General features: G+C 62.5%; 1 protein-coding gene across 1 annotated transcript; it reads left to right on the forward strand.

Moving 5' to 3' along the window:
• Window positions 1-1,576: 1,576 nt before the first annotated feature.
• MCM2 (minichromosome maintenance complex component 2) lies at window positions 1,577-18,892 on the forward strand. Its single transcript, XM_018044363.1, has 16 exons — window positions 1,577-1,662; window positions 2,096-2,328; window positions 6,334-6,509; window positions 6,589-6,846; window positions 7,075-7,294; window positions 7,397-7,604; window positions 8,976-9,110; window positions 9,317-9,508; window positions 13,909-14,002; window positions 14,604-14,854; window positions 14,958-15,084; window positions 15,452-15,564; window positions 16,284-16,529; window positions 17,298-17,480; window positions 17,824-17,979; window positions 18,212-18,892. Exons 1-16 carry the CDS (start codon window positions 1,657-1,659, stop codon window positions 18,320-18,322), a joined length of 2,709 nt encoding a protein of 902 aa, XP_017899852.1. The 5' UTR covers window positions 1,577-1,656; the 3' UTR covers window positions 18,323-18,892.
• Window positions 18,893-19,035: the final 143 nt, after the last annotated feature.

The following is a 19,035-nucleotide window of genomic DNA, read 5'->3' on the forward strand; positions in this document are numbered from 1 at the left end:
CTGTCCTTCATCATTTCCTGGAGTTTGCTCAAACTCATGTCCATTGAGTCAGGGACGCCGTCCAATCGTCTCATCCTCTGTTGTCCCCTTCACCTCCTGCCTTCTGTCTTTCCCAGCATCAGGGTCTTTTCTAATGAGTTTGCTGTTTGCATCAGATGGCCAAAGTGTTGGGGCTTCAGCTTCAGCATCAGTCCTTCCAATGAATATTTAGGACTGATTTCCTTTAGGACGGACTGGTTGGATCTCCTTGCAGTCCAAGGGACTCTCAGGAGCTTCTCCAACACCACAGTGCAAAAGCATCAATTCTATAGCGCTCAGCTTTCTTTGTGGTCCAATTCTCACATCCGTACATGATTATTGGAAAAACCATAGCTTTGACTAGACAAACCTTTGTCAGCAAAGTAACGTCTTTTTAATATGCTGTCTAGGTTCGTCATAGCGCTTCTTGCAAGGAGCAATCATCGTTTAATTTCATGGCTGCAGTTACCATCTGCAGTGATTTTGGAGCCCCCCAAAATAAAGTCTGTCACTGTTTCCATTGTTTCCCTGTCTGTTTGCCATGCAGTGATGGGATCGGATGCCATGATCTTCGTCTTTTGAATGTTGAGTTTTAACCAGCTTTTTCACTCTGTTTCACTTTCATCAAGAGGCTCTGTCCATGGGGTTGTAAAGAGCTGGACACGACTGAGCGACTGAACTGAACTGAGCAATATCTAATACAATGCAAATTATATGCAAATAGGTATAAATACACTGTAAAAACCATATAAACAGTTGAGTGGCATACATCAAAACCAAGCTGATTTTTGGAATTGTCTCTTTTTTTTTTTCCTAACCTCTCAGTTGGTTGAGTCCGCAGATTTGGAACTGACTGTAACTTTTTTAACTTGCCTCCATCCTCCTGCATCCCTGGTAGCCTAAAGGGTTCTCCTAAAACCCAGGGGGCTGTCGACTGTCCACAGGGAGCTCCAGTTCTCTAGAAAGATTTGGTTGCCTTTCGTGAGCTGGAGTCTCCAACGTCGTCGTCTTGTCCCTTCCAGGACATCACAAGAGGTCTGTCCACCTGGAGCTGGGGACGTGCTTGCAGATGCCAGGGCGCCCCGCTCTCCACTTCTCTGCGCGGGAGGCTCTTGCTGCTTGGAACTCCCCCTTGCATCTCGTCTGCCTCCAGAAGGCACCCCAACCTCGTCTCTCCTAGCGCCCTTGCCTTTTCGGCGCTTGAAGCGTTCAGCCTGAACTTTCGGAACAGTTGACATAACACAGTAAGACAGAGCCCTGAGCCTCCGTTGCCTCGTCTGTCAAATGGCCCCAGAGTGACCAAGTCGCGCAGCTGGCACGGGAGGTTGGTCCTCACTGCCTCCGCGGGTTGCAGCGTCTCAGGGGGTCCCGCAGCGTCGAGCGAGGGCTGGGCGTGGCCTCGGGCGGGCTGGGCGTGGCCTCGGGCGGGCTGGGCGGGCTTCGGGCGGCCTGGGCGGGGCCGCACGTGGCCACGCCCTCGACCCGCCCCTCAAGCGCCGGCCGGAAAGAACGCGGTCGCCGACGTCGTGACGTCGTGCCGCGTCAGCCGCTTCCCGGGCTTGCGCGGGGTCACGTGGGCCGCTTTTGGCGCGAAAACTGGTCGCGGCGGACGGAGCCGGAGAGGAGAGCGGCGCGGAGATGGCGGTGAGCGCGGCGCGGGGCGCGGGGCGCGGCGCGGGCCCGACTCCGCGCTCCGGTCTGGCGGGCCTGCCGGGCCTGCGGTCCCCCACCCCGGCGGCTCCCGGGCACCTCGGCCCGGCCGGCGCCTTCGGGCCCCCCTCCCCGCGCTGGTCTTCGTCAGCAGTCGCGCCTCCGGCCCAAGTGCCGGACCCCTTCGGGGGCGGCGGCCCTCGCGTCCCGCCTGCCCTGGGAGCTGCCCCCAGGGGTCCCGATGGGTGGGAAGCCGGGCCAGGGGCCGCAGCGGGCGGTCAGCCGGCCCAGGGGGCGGCAGCAGGTGCAGAGGCGCAGGCCGGCGGGATCCGCGGTGCGGGGGGACAGGCCGACGCCCCGAGTCGGGGGCGACGTGCCGGGGAGCGCAGTCGGCCCTCGCCCGCTCCAAGCCTGTCCCCTCTCGCAGGAATCCTCCGAGTCCTTCACGGTGGCGTCCAGCCCGGGCCCGCGGCGGCGCGCCAGCGAGCCCCTCACCTCCAGCCCCGGGCGGAGCAGCTCCCGGCGCACGGATGCCCTGACCTCCAGCCCTGGCCGGGACCTTCCTCCCTTTGAGGATGAGTCGGAGGGACTGCTGGGCACCGAGGGGCCCCTGGAGGAGGAGGAGGACGGAGAGGAGCTTATTGGAGATGGCATGGAGAGGTATGCAGTTCCAGGCCCCGCGCTCCACGGTTTACACAGGGAGTCCCTCCGGTGTCTGGCCTCCCTTGTTTGGGGTCCTGGAGAACCAGATACATCGGAGCCTCCTTGCCTTTGAACACATTTTGGTCCAGCTTCCAGGCGGAGACAGGTCTGTGGAGCCGCAGGGTACATACTGGTAACTTGCTGTGTCTGCCTTACACCAGACCCTACCTAAGGCCCCCCGGCATGAGATGTGCACCCAGGGGGGTCTCTAATCTGGGGCCACGTCGGCGATCCCAACTGGGGAGGTCAAGAAGCAGGCAGCCAAGTTTCTCTGCAGCTTCAGACAAACTGGGGGTGGGGTGGGTCTCATTAATCAAGGTTTGGATTCAGTTCAGCAAACAGTTACTGTGCCTAATCTATACCAGACCCCGTGTTCACCCTTAGTAACAGATGTGCAAACATGTACTCACGGTCATGGAGGCTTAATGCTATGACCTCGGAGTAGAGCTCTGAGTGACCCAGGCTGGGCCCCGCTACTGTCTGCCCGTGTTCACAGCCAGGACCCGGTCAGTACATTTGCCCCAGAATTGTCTGAACCCCCAGAGCCGCACAGACATTCTGCCTTGGGGCCCTGTGGCTCTGCCTCGGGGGTGCCAGCCTTTGTGTGTTCAGGCCACCGCGCAGGCAGCGAGGCGAGCCCTGCGGGAGTGTCACACAGACTTTCAGGGGCACTGCGGACCATTTGTGCTGTTGGCGCAGATGCCGAGTCCTGGCAGATGGGCCCGGAGCAGCTTCCTCCCGGGCTCTGCGGGGCTGTGCGGGCAGGACGCCCCTCCCTTACTGCGCTGCCTCTGCCCACTGAGCTCTGCTGCCCTGCCCTTCCAGTGCCAGGGCTCTGATAGAGGTTACAGGACTGGTTGGGTCCAGTTAGGTTTTGTGTTTTGTAGCTTTTTAAAACGCAGTGTTCTCAGGCATGGTTTCTATAATACACAGGCTGCGTCTTACAAGAATACGGCTCAGTGCTTCTCGGTAGACTCCCTGAGTTGTGCAGCCGTCAGCACAGTCCCGCTTTTCTGTCACCCCGGAAGGCCCCTTGTACCTGGCCCAGTGCCCGCACCCCCTCTCCCCACTGCTGGGCAGCCCGTAGCCCCTGTCCCTTCGGCCTGCTGCCTGAGCCCCTACACGCAGGGTCTGTGGTGCGCGTGTCCCGTGTGTGACGGACGTTTGGCGTCCCGTGATCTTCACGGTCCGTGTTGGATCGCGCGTCAGTACGTCAGTCCTTTTCCTGGCTGAGACATGCTCTGTTTTATGGGCAGGCTGCATTTTGTTTACCCGTTCATAGGTTGGAAGACACTTGGGTTCTTTGAAAGTTTTTAGCAATTATGAATAGTGCTGCTGTGAGATTTTTATGTGAATGCGTATTTAAATTCTCTTGAAATGGAATTCCAGGTCCTAGGAATGGCACGGTTGGGTGGTGTGATAATTCTAATGTTAATTTTTTGAGGAACTGCCAAACTATTTTCCAAAGCAGTTGCATCGTTTTCAGTTCAGTTCAGTTGCTCAGTCGTGTCCGACTCTTTGCGACCCCATGAATCGCAGCACGCCAGGCCTCCCTGTCCATCACCATCTCCCGGAGTTCACTCAGACTCACGTCCATCGAGTCCGTGATGCCATCCAGCCATCTCATCCTCTGTCGTCCCCTTCTCCTCCTGCCCGCAGTCCCTCCCAGCATCAGAGTCTTTTCCAATGAGTCAACTCTTCGCATGAGGTGGCCAAAGTACTGGAGCTTCAGCTTTAGCATCATTCATTCCAAAGAAATCCCAGGGTTGATCTCTTTCAGAATGGACTGGTTGGATCTCCTTGCAGTCCAAGGGACTCTCAGGAGTCTTCTCCAACACCACAGTTCAAAAGCATCAATTCTTCGGCGCTCAGCCTTCTTCACAGTCCAACTCTCACATCCATACATGACCACAGGAAAAACCAGAGCCTTGACCAGACGGACCTTAGTCGGCAAAGTAATGTCTCTGCTTTTGAATATGCTGTCTAGGTTGGTCATAACTTTTCTTTCAAGGAGTAAGCGTCTTTTAATTTCATGGCTGCAGTCACCATCTGCAGTGATTCTGGAGCCCCCCAAAATAAAGTCTGACACTGTTTCCACTGTTTCCCCATCTATTTCCCATGAAGTGATGGGACCAGATGCCACGATCTTCGTTTTCTGAATGCTGAGCTTTAAGCCAACTTTTTCACTCTCCTCTTTCACTTTCATCAAGAGGATCTTTAGTTCCTCTTCACTTTCTGCCATAAGGGTGGTGTCATCTGCATATCTGAGGTTATTGATACTTCTCCCAGCAATCTTGATTCCAGCTTGTGCTTCTTCCAGCCCAGCATTTCTCATGATGTACTCTGCATAGAAGTTAAATAAGCAGGGTGACCTTCCCACAAGTGCCGTCTGCTGATCAATTTTTGCACATTCTCGCCAACACCCGACGTTTTCTGGGTTTTGTTAATAGCCAGCTTAATAGTCACGATGTGGTATCTTACTGTGGTCTTGGTTTCCTTTCCTCTGATGATCAGTGACATTGAGTATCTGCTCATCAGTGTATCTTTGGGAAATGTGTCTTCGGGTCTTTGCCCGTCGTTTAATCGGTTAGCTTGATTTCTTATTACTGAGTTATAAGAGCTGTAAAACTCTTACTCTGGATACGCTTTTATCAGGTATGTGATTTGTAATTACTTTCTCCTCAACCTGTGGCTTTTTAAGCTTTAAAAAATGGTTTTGTTTGAGATGCATAATTAATTTTAAATTTTGCTGAGATCGAGTTTATTAAATTTTTTTATGCAGACCAATTACAATTTCACTGATGGCCTCTCACATAATGTGAAATCCTTAACAAGTCAGTTGTTGTTGCCATCCTTCAGTCGCTCAGCCGCGTCCGACTCTTCTCGACCCCATCGACTGAAGTACGTCTGGCCTCCCTGTTCTTCACCATCTCCCGGAGTTTGCTCAAACTCATATCCATTGAGTCAGTGATGCCATCCAGCCATCTCATCCTCTGTTGTCCCCTTGTCCTTCTGCCTTCTATATTTCCCAGCATCAGGGTCTTTTCTAATAGGTCTGCTCTTTCCATCAGGTGACCAGAGTATTGGAATTTCAACATCAGTCCTTTCAGTGAATATTCAGTGTTGATTTCCTTTAGGATTGACTGGTTGGATCTCCTTGCAGTCCAAGGGACTCTCAAGAGTCTTCTCCAACACCACAGTTCAAAAGCATCAATTCTTTGGTGCTCAGCCTTCTTTATGGTCCAACTCTCATATCTGTTCAGGAGTGATGGAAAAACCGTAGCTTTGACTAGATGGACCTTTGTCAGCAAAGTAACGTTTCTGCTTTTTCATGTGCTGTTTGTCATAGCTTTCCTTCCAAGGAGCAAGCATCAGACAGACAGGTACCTTTTCCCGGAGGACACTTTGGATTCGGGAACTGTTGGCCCAGAAATGAAGCTGGCTCTGGGTTTTGTTTCTGGGATCAGCATTACGGGATTGTGTGTTTTGAGACTGTCGCTTGACAGAGTTTATGGCACAAAAAAAGGAAAGTTAAGAAAGGCTGTTCCCCCATCACCACGTCCCCTGAGGGAACAAGAATCGAGAGGGCTGCAGAGGAATCGAGAGGGCCGCAGAGGGCCAGAGTGGAGTTGGAGCCAGCTGGGCCCCTGCCATTGGGTTGACTGTGACACCCAGCCCTGTTGAGTGATGGTGGCAGGAATCCCCTGAGCCTTAAGCTGGGTTTCCTCCTCTTTCTGATGGAGGGTATGTATCTCTCCCAGAATGCCAGGGAGGGCAGCAGCGTTAGCTCTGAGGGTGGACATCGCTCTGTCCAGTAACTGGTGGTCAGGTGGATGGTCTGTCTCTTCTGGGAGGGTGGAGCCGCGGGTGTGTTTAGGATAGGCTACTTGAGCCTTGGGGGCCCAGATCCTGGTGCGCTTGTTGGCGGTTTGGGTGCTGACACCGCCTGTCCGGGCCCTGCAGGGACTACCGCGCCATCCCGGAGCTGGATGTCTATGAGGCTGAGGGGCTGGCCCTGGACGACGAGGACGTGGAGGAGCTGACGGCCAGTCAGAGGGAGGCGGCCGAGCGGGTCATGCGGCAGCGCGACCGGGAGGCGGGCCGCGGCCTGGGCCGCATGCGTCGCGGGCTCCTGTACGGTGGGTTTTCGGGGAGCCTGGGGCGGGGCGGGGGAAGCGGGGGGCGCGGAGCCGGCCCTGAGCGCCTCTCGGCTCGCAGACAGCGACGACGACGAGGAGGAGCGCCCCAGCCGGAAGCGGCGGCAGGTGGAGCGGGCCACGGAGGACGGCGAGGAGGAGGACATGATCGAGAGCGTGGAGAACCTGGAGGACCTCAAGGGCCACTCCGTGCGCGAGTGGGTGAGCATGGCCGGCCCGCGCCTGGAGATCCACCACCGCTTCAAGAACTTCCTGCGCACCCACGTGGACGGCCGCGGGCACAACGTCTTCAAAGAGCGCATCAGCGACATGTGCAAAGGTGAGCCCGCCCTGCGGCCGGCGCGCTGGGGGCCTGGGGCGCTGGGGGCGGACGCGCTGGGGGCCTGCGGCGCTGGGCGGACCGCTCTGGGGCCTGCCGCTGCGGCGGCCCTGGGCGCTGGGGCCTGGGGCGCTGGGTGGACGTGCTGGGGGCCTGGGGCGGAGCCAGGGCTCTGCCTGCTGGGCGGGCCCCGCCTGCTCAGCCTGCCTGCCCCGCCCCGCCCCCCAGAGAACCGCGAGAGCCTGGTGGTGAACTACGAGGACCTGGCGGCCCGGGAGCACGTGCTGGCCTACTTCCTGCCCGAGGCGCCCGCCGAGCTGCTGCAGATTTTCGACGAGGCGGCCCTGGAGGTGGTGCTGGCCATGTACCCCAAGTACGACCGCATCGCCAGCCGCATCCACGTGCGCATCTCCCACCTGCCGCTGGTGGAGGAGCTGCGCTCGCTCCGGTGAGTGCCCCCTTCCCCACAATGCCGGGTCTGCAAAGCGGGCCCTCTGACGCCCCGCCCCACCCGCGCCCTGAGCCCCACTCTGACGCCCCGCCCCCGCAGGCAGCTGCACCTGAACCAGCTGATCCGCACCAGCGGCGTGGTGACCAGCTGCACTGGCGTCCTGCCCCAGCTCAGCATGGTCAAGTACAACTGCAACAAGTGCGGCTTCGTGCTGGGGCCCTTCTGCCAGTCCCAGAACCAGGAGGTGAAGCCGGGCTCCTGCCCCGAGTGCCAGTCAGCCGGCCCCTTTGAGGTCAACATGGAGGAGGTGAGTGCCAGCCAGACCTCGAGGTGGTCCAGATGCTTCCATCTGAAACATCAGCGTTTACTGCTCTCTAGCAAATGGGAAGATCTGGAGAACTGCCCCTGCTCCCCCAGAGCCCTGCCCACAGCAAGTGGCGGGCTTGTCCTGACTCCCTGGGACCTGTCTGGCCTCTCTCAAGGTCACGATTGCCCTGTAGGGAGACTCTGCTGTGCCGTCTGCGGGAGGCCCTACTTGAAGGCTCTGGGTCTTAAGCGCCTAGATACGTAATGCTCGGCTTTGTCCATGTTGGGGGGCCATCACGACCCCTGTGTGGGGTGCACAGCTCTCCACCGTCTGTTGCCGTGAGTGTCAGGCTGACCCCTCACTGCTCCACAAATCTGAGAAGCGCCCAGGTTGGAGCTGCCTTGCCAGGGAGTGCCTGGCAGCCCACTGCCAGAGTCTGACCTGTTCAAAGTCAGGTGCGCCTTGACTTGGGGAGGGTGGCTGCAGGGCGGGGCTCCAGGTGAGCCCCTGCCTTTGCCCAGAGGCCCCCACCCCCGCCCCCGTCTCGCTGGTCCCCTCCACTTAGGGTTACCCTGCCATACACGTTGCTCTGGACACCTCCTGCCCAGGAGCAGAGGCATGGGCTCTGCGTGCGGGGACAGGAACTCGTGGGGAGTGGTCCTCACAGTGGAGATCCCGGAGGGCGTGCTCGGTGCCCAGGGCGGGCCTGTGTTAGTGGGTCTTCAGCGCCGCGTGGGGGCAGGTGCTGTCGTGGGTCCTATCTGGCCGATAAAGTAACAGCAGGCTGTCCGGCTAGGAGGTGGCCCAGAGGGTTGGAACTCAGGTCTTTTGACCCGGACCGTGTGCATTTAGCCACCGTCACGTAGCTCTTCTGGATGGTAGGGAAACGAGGCTGTTAGACTGCACGCACTGTGCTGCCCCGTGATTTGAGAGCAGGCCCACCTCCGGTGTGACTCGCTTCCTGGGTGCTGGTTTGATGCTTTTCCCGTGACCTGACTTCCCCTGTGTGGCCTCACCTGCAGTGTTCACGCCCCACCCCACGGGGTGGCACAGGGAGCCTCGTCCGCCGGCGTCACTCAGTTCGGGCCACAGAGCAGCCCAGCTCCCACAGCCACACACGCGGGATGAGCTGCAGGGCCCGGAGCAGGCTATGCGTCTGGGGAGGGAGGCGCCCGGAGCAGAGGTGGGGTGGGGTGCCAGTGCCCGTGGCTCTCTGCCTTCTCTCGGCCTGTGTCTCCTGGTCACCAGTGAGGATGACAAGCTGCACTCCCTGCCCGGGGCCGCGGTCCAGTCAGGTGACGAGCCGCTGCTCAGACCCCGGCCTCCGCCCCCGGGCAGGACGGCCCCTGAGTCCGTGTCTGTCCTCTGCAGACCATCTACCAGAACTACCAGCGCATCCGAATCCAAGAGAGTCCGGGCAAAGTGGCAGCGGGCCGGCTGCCCCGCTCCAAGGACGCCATCCTCCTCGCAGACCTGGTGGACAGCTGCAAGCCGGGGGACGAGATTGTGAGTGCCCAGGGCCGAGGGAGCTGGTGTGGGCACTGTGGCTGGGCAGTGGTCAGCTCTCTGTTGCTGGGCTGAGCTTCTGTTGGGGTACAGCGGCCGGGTGCCACACTTCTGCTGAGTTCAGCTCTCTGGAACCAGGGGCCCTAGGGAGAGGCAAGGTGGGGCCCGCCCCAGGTCGGGCCCCCTGACCTCTCGGCCTCCCCCAGGAGCTGACCGGCATCTACCACAACAACTACGATGGGGCTCTCAACACCGCCAACGGCTTCCCGGTCTTTGCCACCGTCATCCTTGCCAACCACGTGGCCAAGAAGGACAACAAGGTGGCCGTGGGCGAGCTGACCGACGAGGACGTGAAGATGATCATCAGCCTCTCCAAGGACCAGCAAATCGGGGAGAAGGCAGGTGGAAGGTGGCGGGGGGGGTGCCGCTGCCACAGAGCCTGGGTGCCTAGGGTCGCACCCCGGCCACCGCAAGCCTCCGTCTTGGTTCCGGGCCTTGGAAGCTGGGCCCTTGTTTTGATTCCCATGTCCACTGAGTCCGTGTGCCTTGACGCGGGCTGTGCTCTCAGGGAAGAGCAACAGGAGGCCTCTCGGAGCCCGTGTTGCGTCCGGAGGACGGGGGAGTGCTCGGGCTGGACCGGAAACGTGGGAGCAGGAGGAACTCAGCGGGGGGTCATCCCCAGTGTCACCCGCCTCCCCACGATCTGCCTCCTGGAAGAGCGCTCCCCAGTGCGGGCTGTCGTTTGCCCTTGAACGGCAGGCGTGTTTGCAGAGGCTGGAGAGACGGGGTTTACTGTCTAGAGATGAAGATATAAGTGGTTTCCAAGCAGTGCAGGGCTGAGGAGTGCCCACCGAGGGTCCGCGTGTGAGCACGCTTGCGACGGTCTTGGTCGCAGGGCGCACGGTTCCTGTCCTTGAGTCCTGCTGGGTCTGCGCTTGGCCCCTCAGGTCCCCCTCCCCTCCCCTCGCCTCCCACTTGCTGTCCACCTGTTGCCACACTGCCCGCTGTCTCCCGGACTGCTCTCTGCCCGCAGCACAGGGCCCTGCACCCCACTGGCGCTGTTATCCATCCGCCGAGATTGGGGCCCCCCGGGGGATAGGACTCACGGGTCTGCCAGCGCTCTGGGTCGGGGAGACGCTCTGGGGCTGCGCCCAGGCCTCCAGCAGGGAGTTGGACCTGGTCATTGCTCTCACGGGGCTCCTTTCCTGGGTCCCAGTAACACCTTGGCCCCTCTTGCCTCCCTGAAGAAAACCAGTGCTGGCGTGACAGACGTGCTCAGACTCCCGATGAGCGTTTGGGCCGGCTCCCAAGGGTGGGGACTCCGTGTCCCGGGCACACGTCAGCTTGCCTGCGCGTACACCTGTTTGTGGGCAGTGGGGGGTCCACATGGGGGTCTGCGGCCCTCCCAGCCCCCTGCCCTGTCTGTGCCGTGGTCTCCTGCCCCTCACCTGCTCTGCTGTTCTGCAGAGCGAGGCAGCTGGATTCTGAACAGGGTGGCGCCGAGGGTGCCCGTCGCCACCGAGCCCAGGAGGCTGCTCCCTTCTGCGTCCGCCTGTCCGGGCTGGCCTCTGACATTTCCGGGAAGAGTCTAGGGGGGCCTTGGTCCTGCCTGCTCCTTGCCCGTGATGCTCAGATCAAGGCCTCGGGTGGACGAGGCGACCCCCCCACACCTGCCCGTCTGAGCCCCGCGGGGGGGTTGGCCAGCAGTGGCCTCGTGTCGAGTCTGCCGTTAGGGTGGGCGTTCTCGCCAGCCACGGGGAACGCCTCTGTGACTCTAGAGGCGCGTTGAAAGGATTACAGGCAGGTCCAGAAGCAGTTAGGCTCTTTGACCCGCTCGGGCCGGAGTCTGCAGACCCGGCGACGGTGGGGTCAGCACGCCCCGTGTGCCGGCGGGTTTTGGCGCGTGGTTTTCTCTGTGTTTAATGCTTGCGTGAGTGATTCCTTAGAATTAGATTTCACCTAGAAACGTGGGCACCCAGGTTTGGACAGTCCGAGCCAGGCGCTCCGTACTGCTGGCGTGCTCCGTGGCTGCTGCCCTGGGCTGGTTCTACCCAGTCTCGCCGCCTGCTGCCGTGGTTGGTTCCTCCCACCCGAGTCCCACCGCCCACCCGGCCCCCTGTCTGGCCGTGTTGGGTTTCGTGAGCTCGGCCTCTGATTCTGAGAGATGGGGCTCCTGCCTGATGCGGAGACCCTGGAGATGGATGGGGTGCAGAGCCGGGAGCTGGACTTGGGCTTGAGTTCCGGCGTTGTGCTTCATGTGGCGGGGTGAGCAGCCCGACTGTGGGGCTGGGGCGGGGTCGTGCTCAGCCCTGGAGCCGTCTCAAAGGTGAGTCCGTGGGCACATGGGGTGGCTGCAGCCGCCACCTCTCTGTCCAGCAGGCGGACAGGGCAGGAGGACCGTGCTTGTGGGGCGGGAAGATGAGCTCAGACGGCAGGGGCGCCTCCACGCGGTGGGCGGCAGGCAGGGCCCGCAGGGTTTGGCGGGAGCAGAGGAGTCTGGGGTTGTCCCGCCCTGTGCTCAGCAGCGGGCGGCTCATTCCTCCCGTGACACGGAGGTCAAGAGGGTAAGCAGTCTAACCCCGGGGAAGCGGGTGTCTCCCTCTCGGGTCTGGGCTTGATGATGCCTGTCTCACCAGGCGCTGAAAGCACCGTCACTTCCGGCCCTTGGGCCGCAGCGAGGCCCCGGGGAGCCTGCAGGCACGGCAGGGGGAAGCAGGCTGCTGCCCTCGGTCCCGCAGGGGACGTCACCTCATGCTGCCGCCTGCCTGGTGCCCACACAGCGCCGGCCGCGGTCTGGGAGGAGGGTCCTGGCTGGCAGTCCTGACCCCCAGGACGTGTGGGCGGATGAGCAGCCCACGGTGACTGTCTCCCGACAGAGATGGGGCCTTAGTAGGAGGCTCACTGAGTGCTTGGGAGTGAGCGATTTGCAGAGGGTGGGCTGTGTTCTGTTACTTGTGACGTCGGGGATTGCGTGAGGTGCCCACATCACGGGGCTCACACGGGGCGGGGCGGGGGTCTCGCTGGGGTGGCCGGCTTCCAGCCCTGCTCCCAGGGGCCACCCTCTGCTTCCTCTGTGGGGCTCCCCTGTGTGGGAGTGTCTGTGGGGACTCGGTTCAGGTTTTGAGTCGGGTGTGGTGGTGTGAGGACCCCCCGGGGCCTTTGCTGGTATGTCTGCTCCTTGAGGTCGGGGCTGGTCTGCTCCATGGGGTGCCTCCTGGTGCCACCAGTTCAGACCTGGGGTGGCACCAGCACCTAGGTCAGTGAGTCTGCAAGAGGCTGTCTTCCCTGAGCCCGGGCCTGCCGCCGCCTCACACTGAAATCACACTACACTCACACTGTAGCTGGCTCCCTGGTGGTCTTCCTCCTCCGAAGAGCTTCCTGCAGTCGGCGTCCAGGCGCGGTTGGTCCGCGTGTGGGGACGGTCGGCCGTCTCCTGCCCTGAGGTGTCCCCTCCAGCCCGTCTTTCGCTGCAGTTTTCCTGTGGGAGGCCCAGGTCGTTTGTCCTCCGAGCCTTCTGCAGCCCGAACGCTGCCACCCTCGTCCTGCGCGAGCACGTTCCTGTCGCCTGCCTCCGTAAATCGTTCGGAGGCTTGGTCAGACGGGGCGGGTTTTTCTTGGGTGGGGGGCTGAGGTGGACCCCCAGGGGCAGGCGGTGCCCCCTTGTCTCTGCCGTGTGCAGCCCAGACGCGCTTTCGCTGTGTGGGTCCTTCACAGGGGCTGTGGGAGGCCCGGCCTCTGGCTCGGCTCTGCCCCTTCCCTGCCGGACGTCCTGGGCCCAGAGAAGCTTTTCTTCGTCAACTACCTAACTGCCCGGGGGGCTCCTGGAGGAAAAGCAAGATGGTGCTCATTTCCCTTGATTCACCAGTTTTCAGGGTATAAAGAGTGTTCCCCCCGACCCGAGCTTCAGGGTCAGTGCAGACGTGGGCCCGACATCGCTGGGGTTTGGCTCCTCGGTCAGCGCCCCTTGGTGCCGTGTGTCCATGCCTGGCCAGCGACCTCGTTCACGTCGGCTCCCGGCCAGCACCCGTGGGCAGATCTGGGTGCACCCTTGCTGTCCTGCGTGTTTCTGCACGCTCCCTGCCCTGGACTTTGCGTCAGCGCTGCCCCCAGCACACCCGCTGGAAGTGTGGTTCTCCTCTCGGTGGAGGTGGCCCCAGGGAGAGAGACAGGCCCCCAGGGCACTGCCCTGGTCGCTGTCCCCGCTGCACACAGGCCTGCCGCTGCTCGGGCCGGGTCTTGCAGTAGGTTTTAGGGGCAAGGAAAGAACTAGCAGAAGGGCCCGTGCTGTGAAAACAGGTGTCGCCTCTGGACGGACCACGTGCAGCCAGGCGGGAGGCAGTCGGCAGGGCTGGGCCCATTCCCAGGAGGGTGTGCAGGTCACCCGCGCACGGGACGGACCGCCCGCCCATGCCCTGGTCCAGGGGTCAGATCCCAGCGTCCCCCTTCAGGGCACTCGAGGGCCCCCTTCCCGAGGTGGATGCTGGTCCAGCCACCTGGTCTGAGCTGCATTGGGTTTGTGGACGCGGTGGGTCTGCAGGGCCCCCTCACGGGGTGGGGCGGGAGGCCGAGGACGGAGGCGGTCATTTCTATCAGAAGACGTCTCTGACATCTCTCGTTGTATCTTCAGGCTCGCATGGATTTTGAGAGAGCCTTTCTCCCTGTTAAACACACACACACACCCCTCCCAGGGAAGCCCTCCAGTTCTGTGACTCGGAAGGAGGCCCCGAGTCGGCGGATGGGGACGCCCGTGCGGGGCCGGAGCACACGGCTGACCGTTCCCATCTCCCCTCACCCCCAGATCTTTGCCAGCATCGCTCCTTCTATCTACGGGCACGAGGACATCAAGCGAGGCCTGGCGCTGGCCCTGTTTGGAGGGGAGCCCAAGAACCCCGGTGAGCAGGGGCGGGCCATCCCGTGGGGAGATGTGAGCGTGTGTCTGTCCCCTCCCCTTCTCGACTCTCGAGGCCCCGTGGGCCGCCTGCTCGGCTTGGGCCCTCCTGTAGGTCACAGGTCAGGGGTGAGGGGGTGCGGGGGCAGACCCGTGTGGTCACTCGTGTGGACCGCAGCAGAGCGTCTCCATCTCCAAGGCCGGCATCGTCACCTCCCTGCAGGCCCGCTGCGCGTGGGCTGACACGTACAGCTGCACGGCAGCTGGAGCGTGTCGCTCCTCACGCGCACTTGCCTGCCTGTGAGGGGCTGTCCGGCCTCGCCCCCGTGGGCGCACCCAGCCTGGGCTCCTCCTCCCGAGTGACCGTGTCCTGGTCCGCACGGGCCGCGTCCAGCTGTCCTCCTGGCGGGAGAGCTCGCGCACGGCCTCCAAGGTTCACGTCACGAAGAGCATCTTGGCGTCCACCCCCCATCCCGGGCCCCACTCCTCTGGGTTCTGTGCTCACAGGGGAAAGGTGTCCTGGGCGTCCCACCTCTCTCCCGGAAGAAGCTTGTGTCGGTGGTGCTGGGCTGGGGGGTCATCCTGAGCCCGTCACCCCTCTGCAGGCGGCAAGCACAAGGTGCGCGGCGACATCAACGTGCTGCTGTGTGGGGACCCCGGCACAGCCAAGTCGCAGTTCCTCAAGTACGTGGAGAAGGTGTCCAGCCGGGCCATCTTCACCACCGGCCAGGGTGCCTCAGCTGTGGGCCTCACCGCATATGTTCAGCGCCACCCGGTCAGCCGGGAGTGGACCCTGGAGGCTGGCGCCCTGGTGCTGGCTGACCGAGGAGTGTGCCTCATTGATGAATTTGACAAGGTGGGGCCCTGGGCCGCGGAGGTGTGTGCGGGCCTGGGTGGGGAGCCCGGGGCTTCATCTGAGTGAGCGGGCGCATCAAGAGCCCCGTTGGCCCCCCGCGCAGATGAACGACCAGGACAGGACCAGCATCCACGAGGCCATGGAGCAGCAGAGCGTCTCCATCTCCAAGGCCGGCATCGTCACCTCCCTGCAGGCCCGCTGCACCGTCATCGCCGCCGCCAACCCCATAGGTAGGAGTGCGGCGCCGGGGGGCCTGGACCCAGGGCCCCGCCACCCGTCCGAGGGAGGGACCCAGCCTCGGAAGGCACGCCTCTCTCCCGCCCTGCGTGTGGGGGCAGGGGTGGAAGGCCGGAGACGCCCCAACTCTCACGGAGCTGAGCGCTCGGGGGCCGGGAGGAGCACCTGGTGCTTCCCGTCAGGCAGGGCTGGCGCTGGTCTCAGCCTGCACGTGGCTGGAGAGCCGTGGACCCATGTGGACGCCCGGGGCGGGCGCTGTGTCCGTCGAGTCCCCTCCCACCACTGCGGCCACACGGGTTTGGTCAAGGAGAGGGTCCTCTGGGAGCAGGAGCCCTGAGACCAACGGCCTCTGTGTCCCAGGCGGCCGCTACGACCCCTCACTCACCTTCTCGGAGAACGTGGACCTCACCGAGCCCATCATCTCCCGCTTTGACGTCCTGTGTGTGGTCAGGGACACAGTGGACCCCGTGCAGGTACGCAGCCCGGGGCTGGGGGCTGTGTGCCGAGCTCGGGGGCCTCACGGGGGTCCCGGGGCGGCAGGCTCGGAAGGGCCGCTCGACGGTCGTGGACTCCATGCTTGTTCTGAGTCCAGAGGTCCTTGATTTCTGTCCTTGGCCGCCCCCTTCCCCCGGTGTGGCCACGCTCCGCCACTGCCTCCCGAGTCCACTCGCTTCTCGCTGCTCCAGCCCCACCCCAGCCCCTCCTCTGGCGCGCGCCCTGCGGCCTTGGTGCTGGTCCCCCGGCCTCCACCCTCACAGCCACCCAGCTCCCCTGTCGGAAGCAGCTGTCTGTGCGGACACGGGCGGGCCTGCCTCTGCTCGGCCTCCCCTCCCTCACGAGCAGGGAGCCCACCGTCCCGCGAGGTCTCCCCCCGCTCCTCTGTTGCACTGCCTCGTGACCTCGCGCTTGGGCTTCATGCACGTTCCAGGTGTCGTGACTGGGGCTCTGCTGACCCCAGTGGGGGTCCGGTCCTCGGGCCTCCAGCCCACCCTTCTGCTTCTCTTCACCCTGTAGCTAAGCCCACCCACCCCCAGTCTCCTCTGCCGTTCTGGGGGTGCGCCCCACTCACTGTCCACCTTCCCCCAGCCCTGGAGTTTTGGGTCCGCAGTGAGCAGAGGACGCATTGTTGGAGGGTGTTGTAGGGGGTTTATGGTCTCCGCACCGGGCTCACCCTGCTCCTCTGCCATCTCAGGATGAGATGCTGGCCCGTTTCGTGGTCGGCAGCCACGTCAGACACCACCCCAGCAACAAGGAGGACGGGGGCCCAGGGGGCGCCCCGGAGCCTGCTATGCCCAACACCTACGGCGTGGAGCCCCTGCCCCAGGAGGTGCTGAGGAAGTACATCACCTACGCCAAGGAGAAGGTCCACCCGAAGCTCAACCAGATGGACCAGGACAAGGTGGCCAAGATGTACAGTGACCTGAGGAAGGAGTCCATGGTGAGGGCCCTGCCCCCGAGCCCCGTCCGCGTGGTTAGTGGGCCCAGGGCGGGGCAGGGAGGCCCGAAAGGCGCGGCGCTCACGCGGCCTCCCAGTCCGTTCAGCAGGCAGTGCGGTCGCTCAGGCCTGACTCTGCGACCCCGTGGACTGCAGCACGCCGGGGCTCCCTGTCCATCACCAACTCCCGGAGCTTACCCAAGCGTGTCCTTCGGGCCGGCGATGCCGCCCAGCCGTCTCGTCCTCTGTCGCCCCTTTCTCCTGCCTTTGCTCTTTCCCAGCATCAGGGTCTTTGCTAGTGAGTCCGTTTGTTTATAGACGGAACTTTCATGCTCACGCACGCGCCTCAGTGTGGGGCTGGTTCTGGTTCGCTCCGGGAGAATTTAAGGGCAGGTTGCTCCCTCACCCGCCGAGTCCCACAGCCATCTTCCTCGCCTCCCCCTGACCGTTGTCCCTGGCGCGGGCCTTTGCAGAGGGATAGGGCAGGCTTCACAGGAGCAGTCTGTCCCCCCATGCTCACGGCACCGTGGGGCCCCTGGTGTCGGACAGAGACAAGCACAGCCGCCCCCAGGCGTGTGCACTGTAGATGCCAGGAGCTGGCGGGCGTGGCGGGCGTGAGCCTTCGCGCTTCGTGTGAGTGGAAGTGCCGGCGCAGCTGGCTCAGGCGGCCTCCCTGCTGCGGAGTGGTCAGCCGGGCCCTTGGCAGTGCCCGCCCTGTGGCTCCTCCTGGCCTGGCTGCCCCACAGCGCCCTGACGCGGTCCCCCCTCCAGGCCACCGGCAGCATCCCCATCACCGTGCGGCACATCGAGTCCGTGATCCGCATGGCAGAGGCCCATGCGCGCATGCACCTGCGGGACTACGTCATGGAGGACGACGTAAACATGGCCATCCGCGTGATGCTCGAGAGCTTCGTGGACACGCAGAAGTTCAGCGTCATGCGTGGCATGCGGAAGGTGGGCCCGGCCATCTGTGGGTGGTGCATGGAGCTCAGGAGGCAGGGGCGCCTCCTGAGTGGGTGCAGGGCTTGAGCTGCGCGGGTGGAGCACGGGAGGTGGGGCCGGTGCCTTGTGGGCGGAGCATAGGAGGCGGGACCTCACTCTACCCCGACCCCAAAGCTTGAGTTGTGTGGAGCATGGGGCGGGGCCTTAGCTGGGGGTGTGGCATGCAGGAGGCGGGGTCTGAGCTACATGGGCGTGGCATAGAGCAGGGAGGCGGGGCCTGAGCTACATGGGCGGGGCATAGAGCAGGGAGGTGGGGCCTGAGCCCTGGCTGGAGGCTTACTTGCTGTTCTCTCAGACGTTTGCCCGCTACCTGTCGTTCCGCCGGGACAACAATGAGCTGCTGCTGTTCATCCTGAAGCAGCTGGTGGCCGAGCAGGTGACCTATCAGCGTAACCGCTTCGGGGCTCAGCAGGACACGATCGAGGTTCCCGAGAAGGATTTGGCGGACAAGGTACGGGGGTGGTGGGGCGGGGTGGTCGGAACGCGCGCGTCTCCCTCGTCCTGCCAAGGAGCCCGGCTGGGCCAGCTCGCAGCTTGTCTGAGTTCAGGGGCGTCGGCAGGCTGCGGTTCTGACCTCTGTGCCCAGTGGCAGATTGCCCGGCGGCCGCAGGCCTGTTCGCTCCTCCTGGTGATGGGGACGGAGCCCGCGGTCCGCAGGGCTCACCCGACGTCCCCTCTCCCAGGCCCGGCAGATCAACATCCACAGCCTGTCCGCCTTCTACGACAGCGAGCTCTTCCGGGTGCACAAGTTCACCCACGACCGGAAGCGCAAGGTCATCCTGCAGCAGTTCTAGCGTCCAGGCTTCACTCTGCCCTGGGGCCCAAAGCCAAATGGCGCGGGCTCCCCCGCCGGCGTCCGCCTGGGTATCTGTTTCTTCTGCTCTGCCGTCTGGGGACTCATCTTGCAGGGCTGCGTTTTCAGCACTCACCTCCCACCAGCTGCACCCCCCTGCAGGAGTTTTGCCTCACCTCCTTCGAGGTGCTTGTACTCAGGACCCGGAGTGGAGGAGGCCGCTGTGCTGGGGGACCGAAGCCGTAAGGGTTTCACCAGAGTTGTTGGCCTCTTGGCCTGAGTTCCGGACTTGCAGTCCGGGAACTGAACTGTGTCCCACTGGCTTGTCTTGGCCCCGGTGAGTAGAGACAGCCTGTGGGTCAGCGCAGCCTGGCGCCGTCTGACAGCCCCACAGCCTTAGCTCGTGGCGACAGGGGCGGGACGGGGTCGGGGGGAGGGTCCTTGGAGCCGGGCCGCCCCTGCCCGTTGCTGGGACGGCCTGCTCTGCCTGGCTGCCTTCCCATGCTGTCTTCTGTACATTCTGTTCTTCTTTCTGTGGTTTTAGTTTTTAATAAAGTCGAGTAAACCTAAATACTGGCGTCTGTCCAGTTTTCATGGGAGAACCCAGGCTTTCTTGCGCTTCCTCCGAGGTTCTCTGCTTCTGCTGCTGCCTCTGGCTTTCTGCGGGTGTGGATCAGGCTGATGGGGGCGTCGCTCTGTGGGTGTGGGTCTCTC

The sequence above is a fragment of the Capra hircus genome, unplaced genomic scaffold (genome assembly GCF_001704415.2).
Source record: "Capra hircus breed San Clemente unplaced genomic scaffold, ASM170441v1, whole genome shotgun sequence".
Classification (NCBI taxonomy): Eukaryota; Metazoa; Chordata; class Mammalia; order Artiodactyla; family Bovidae; genus Capra; species Capra hircus.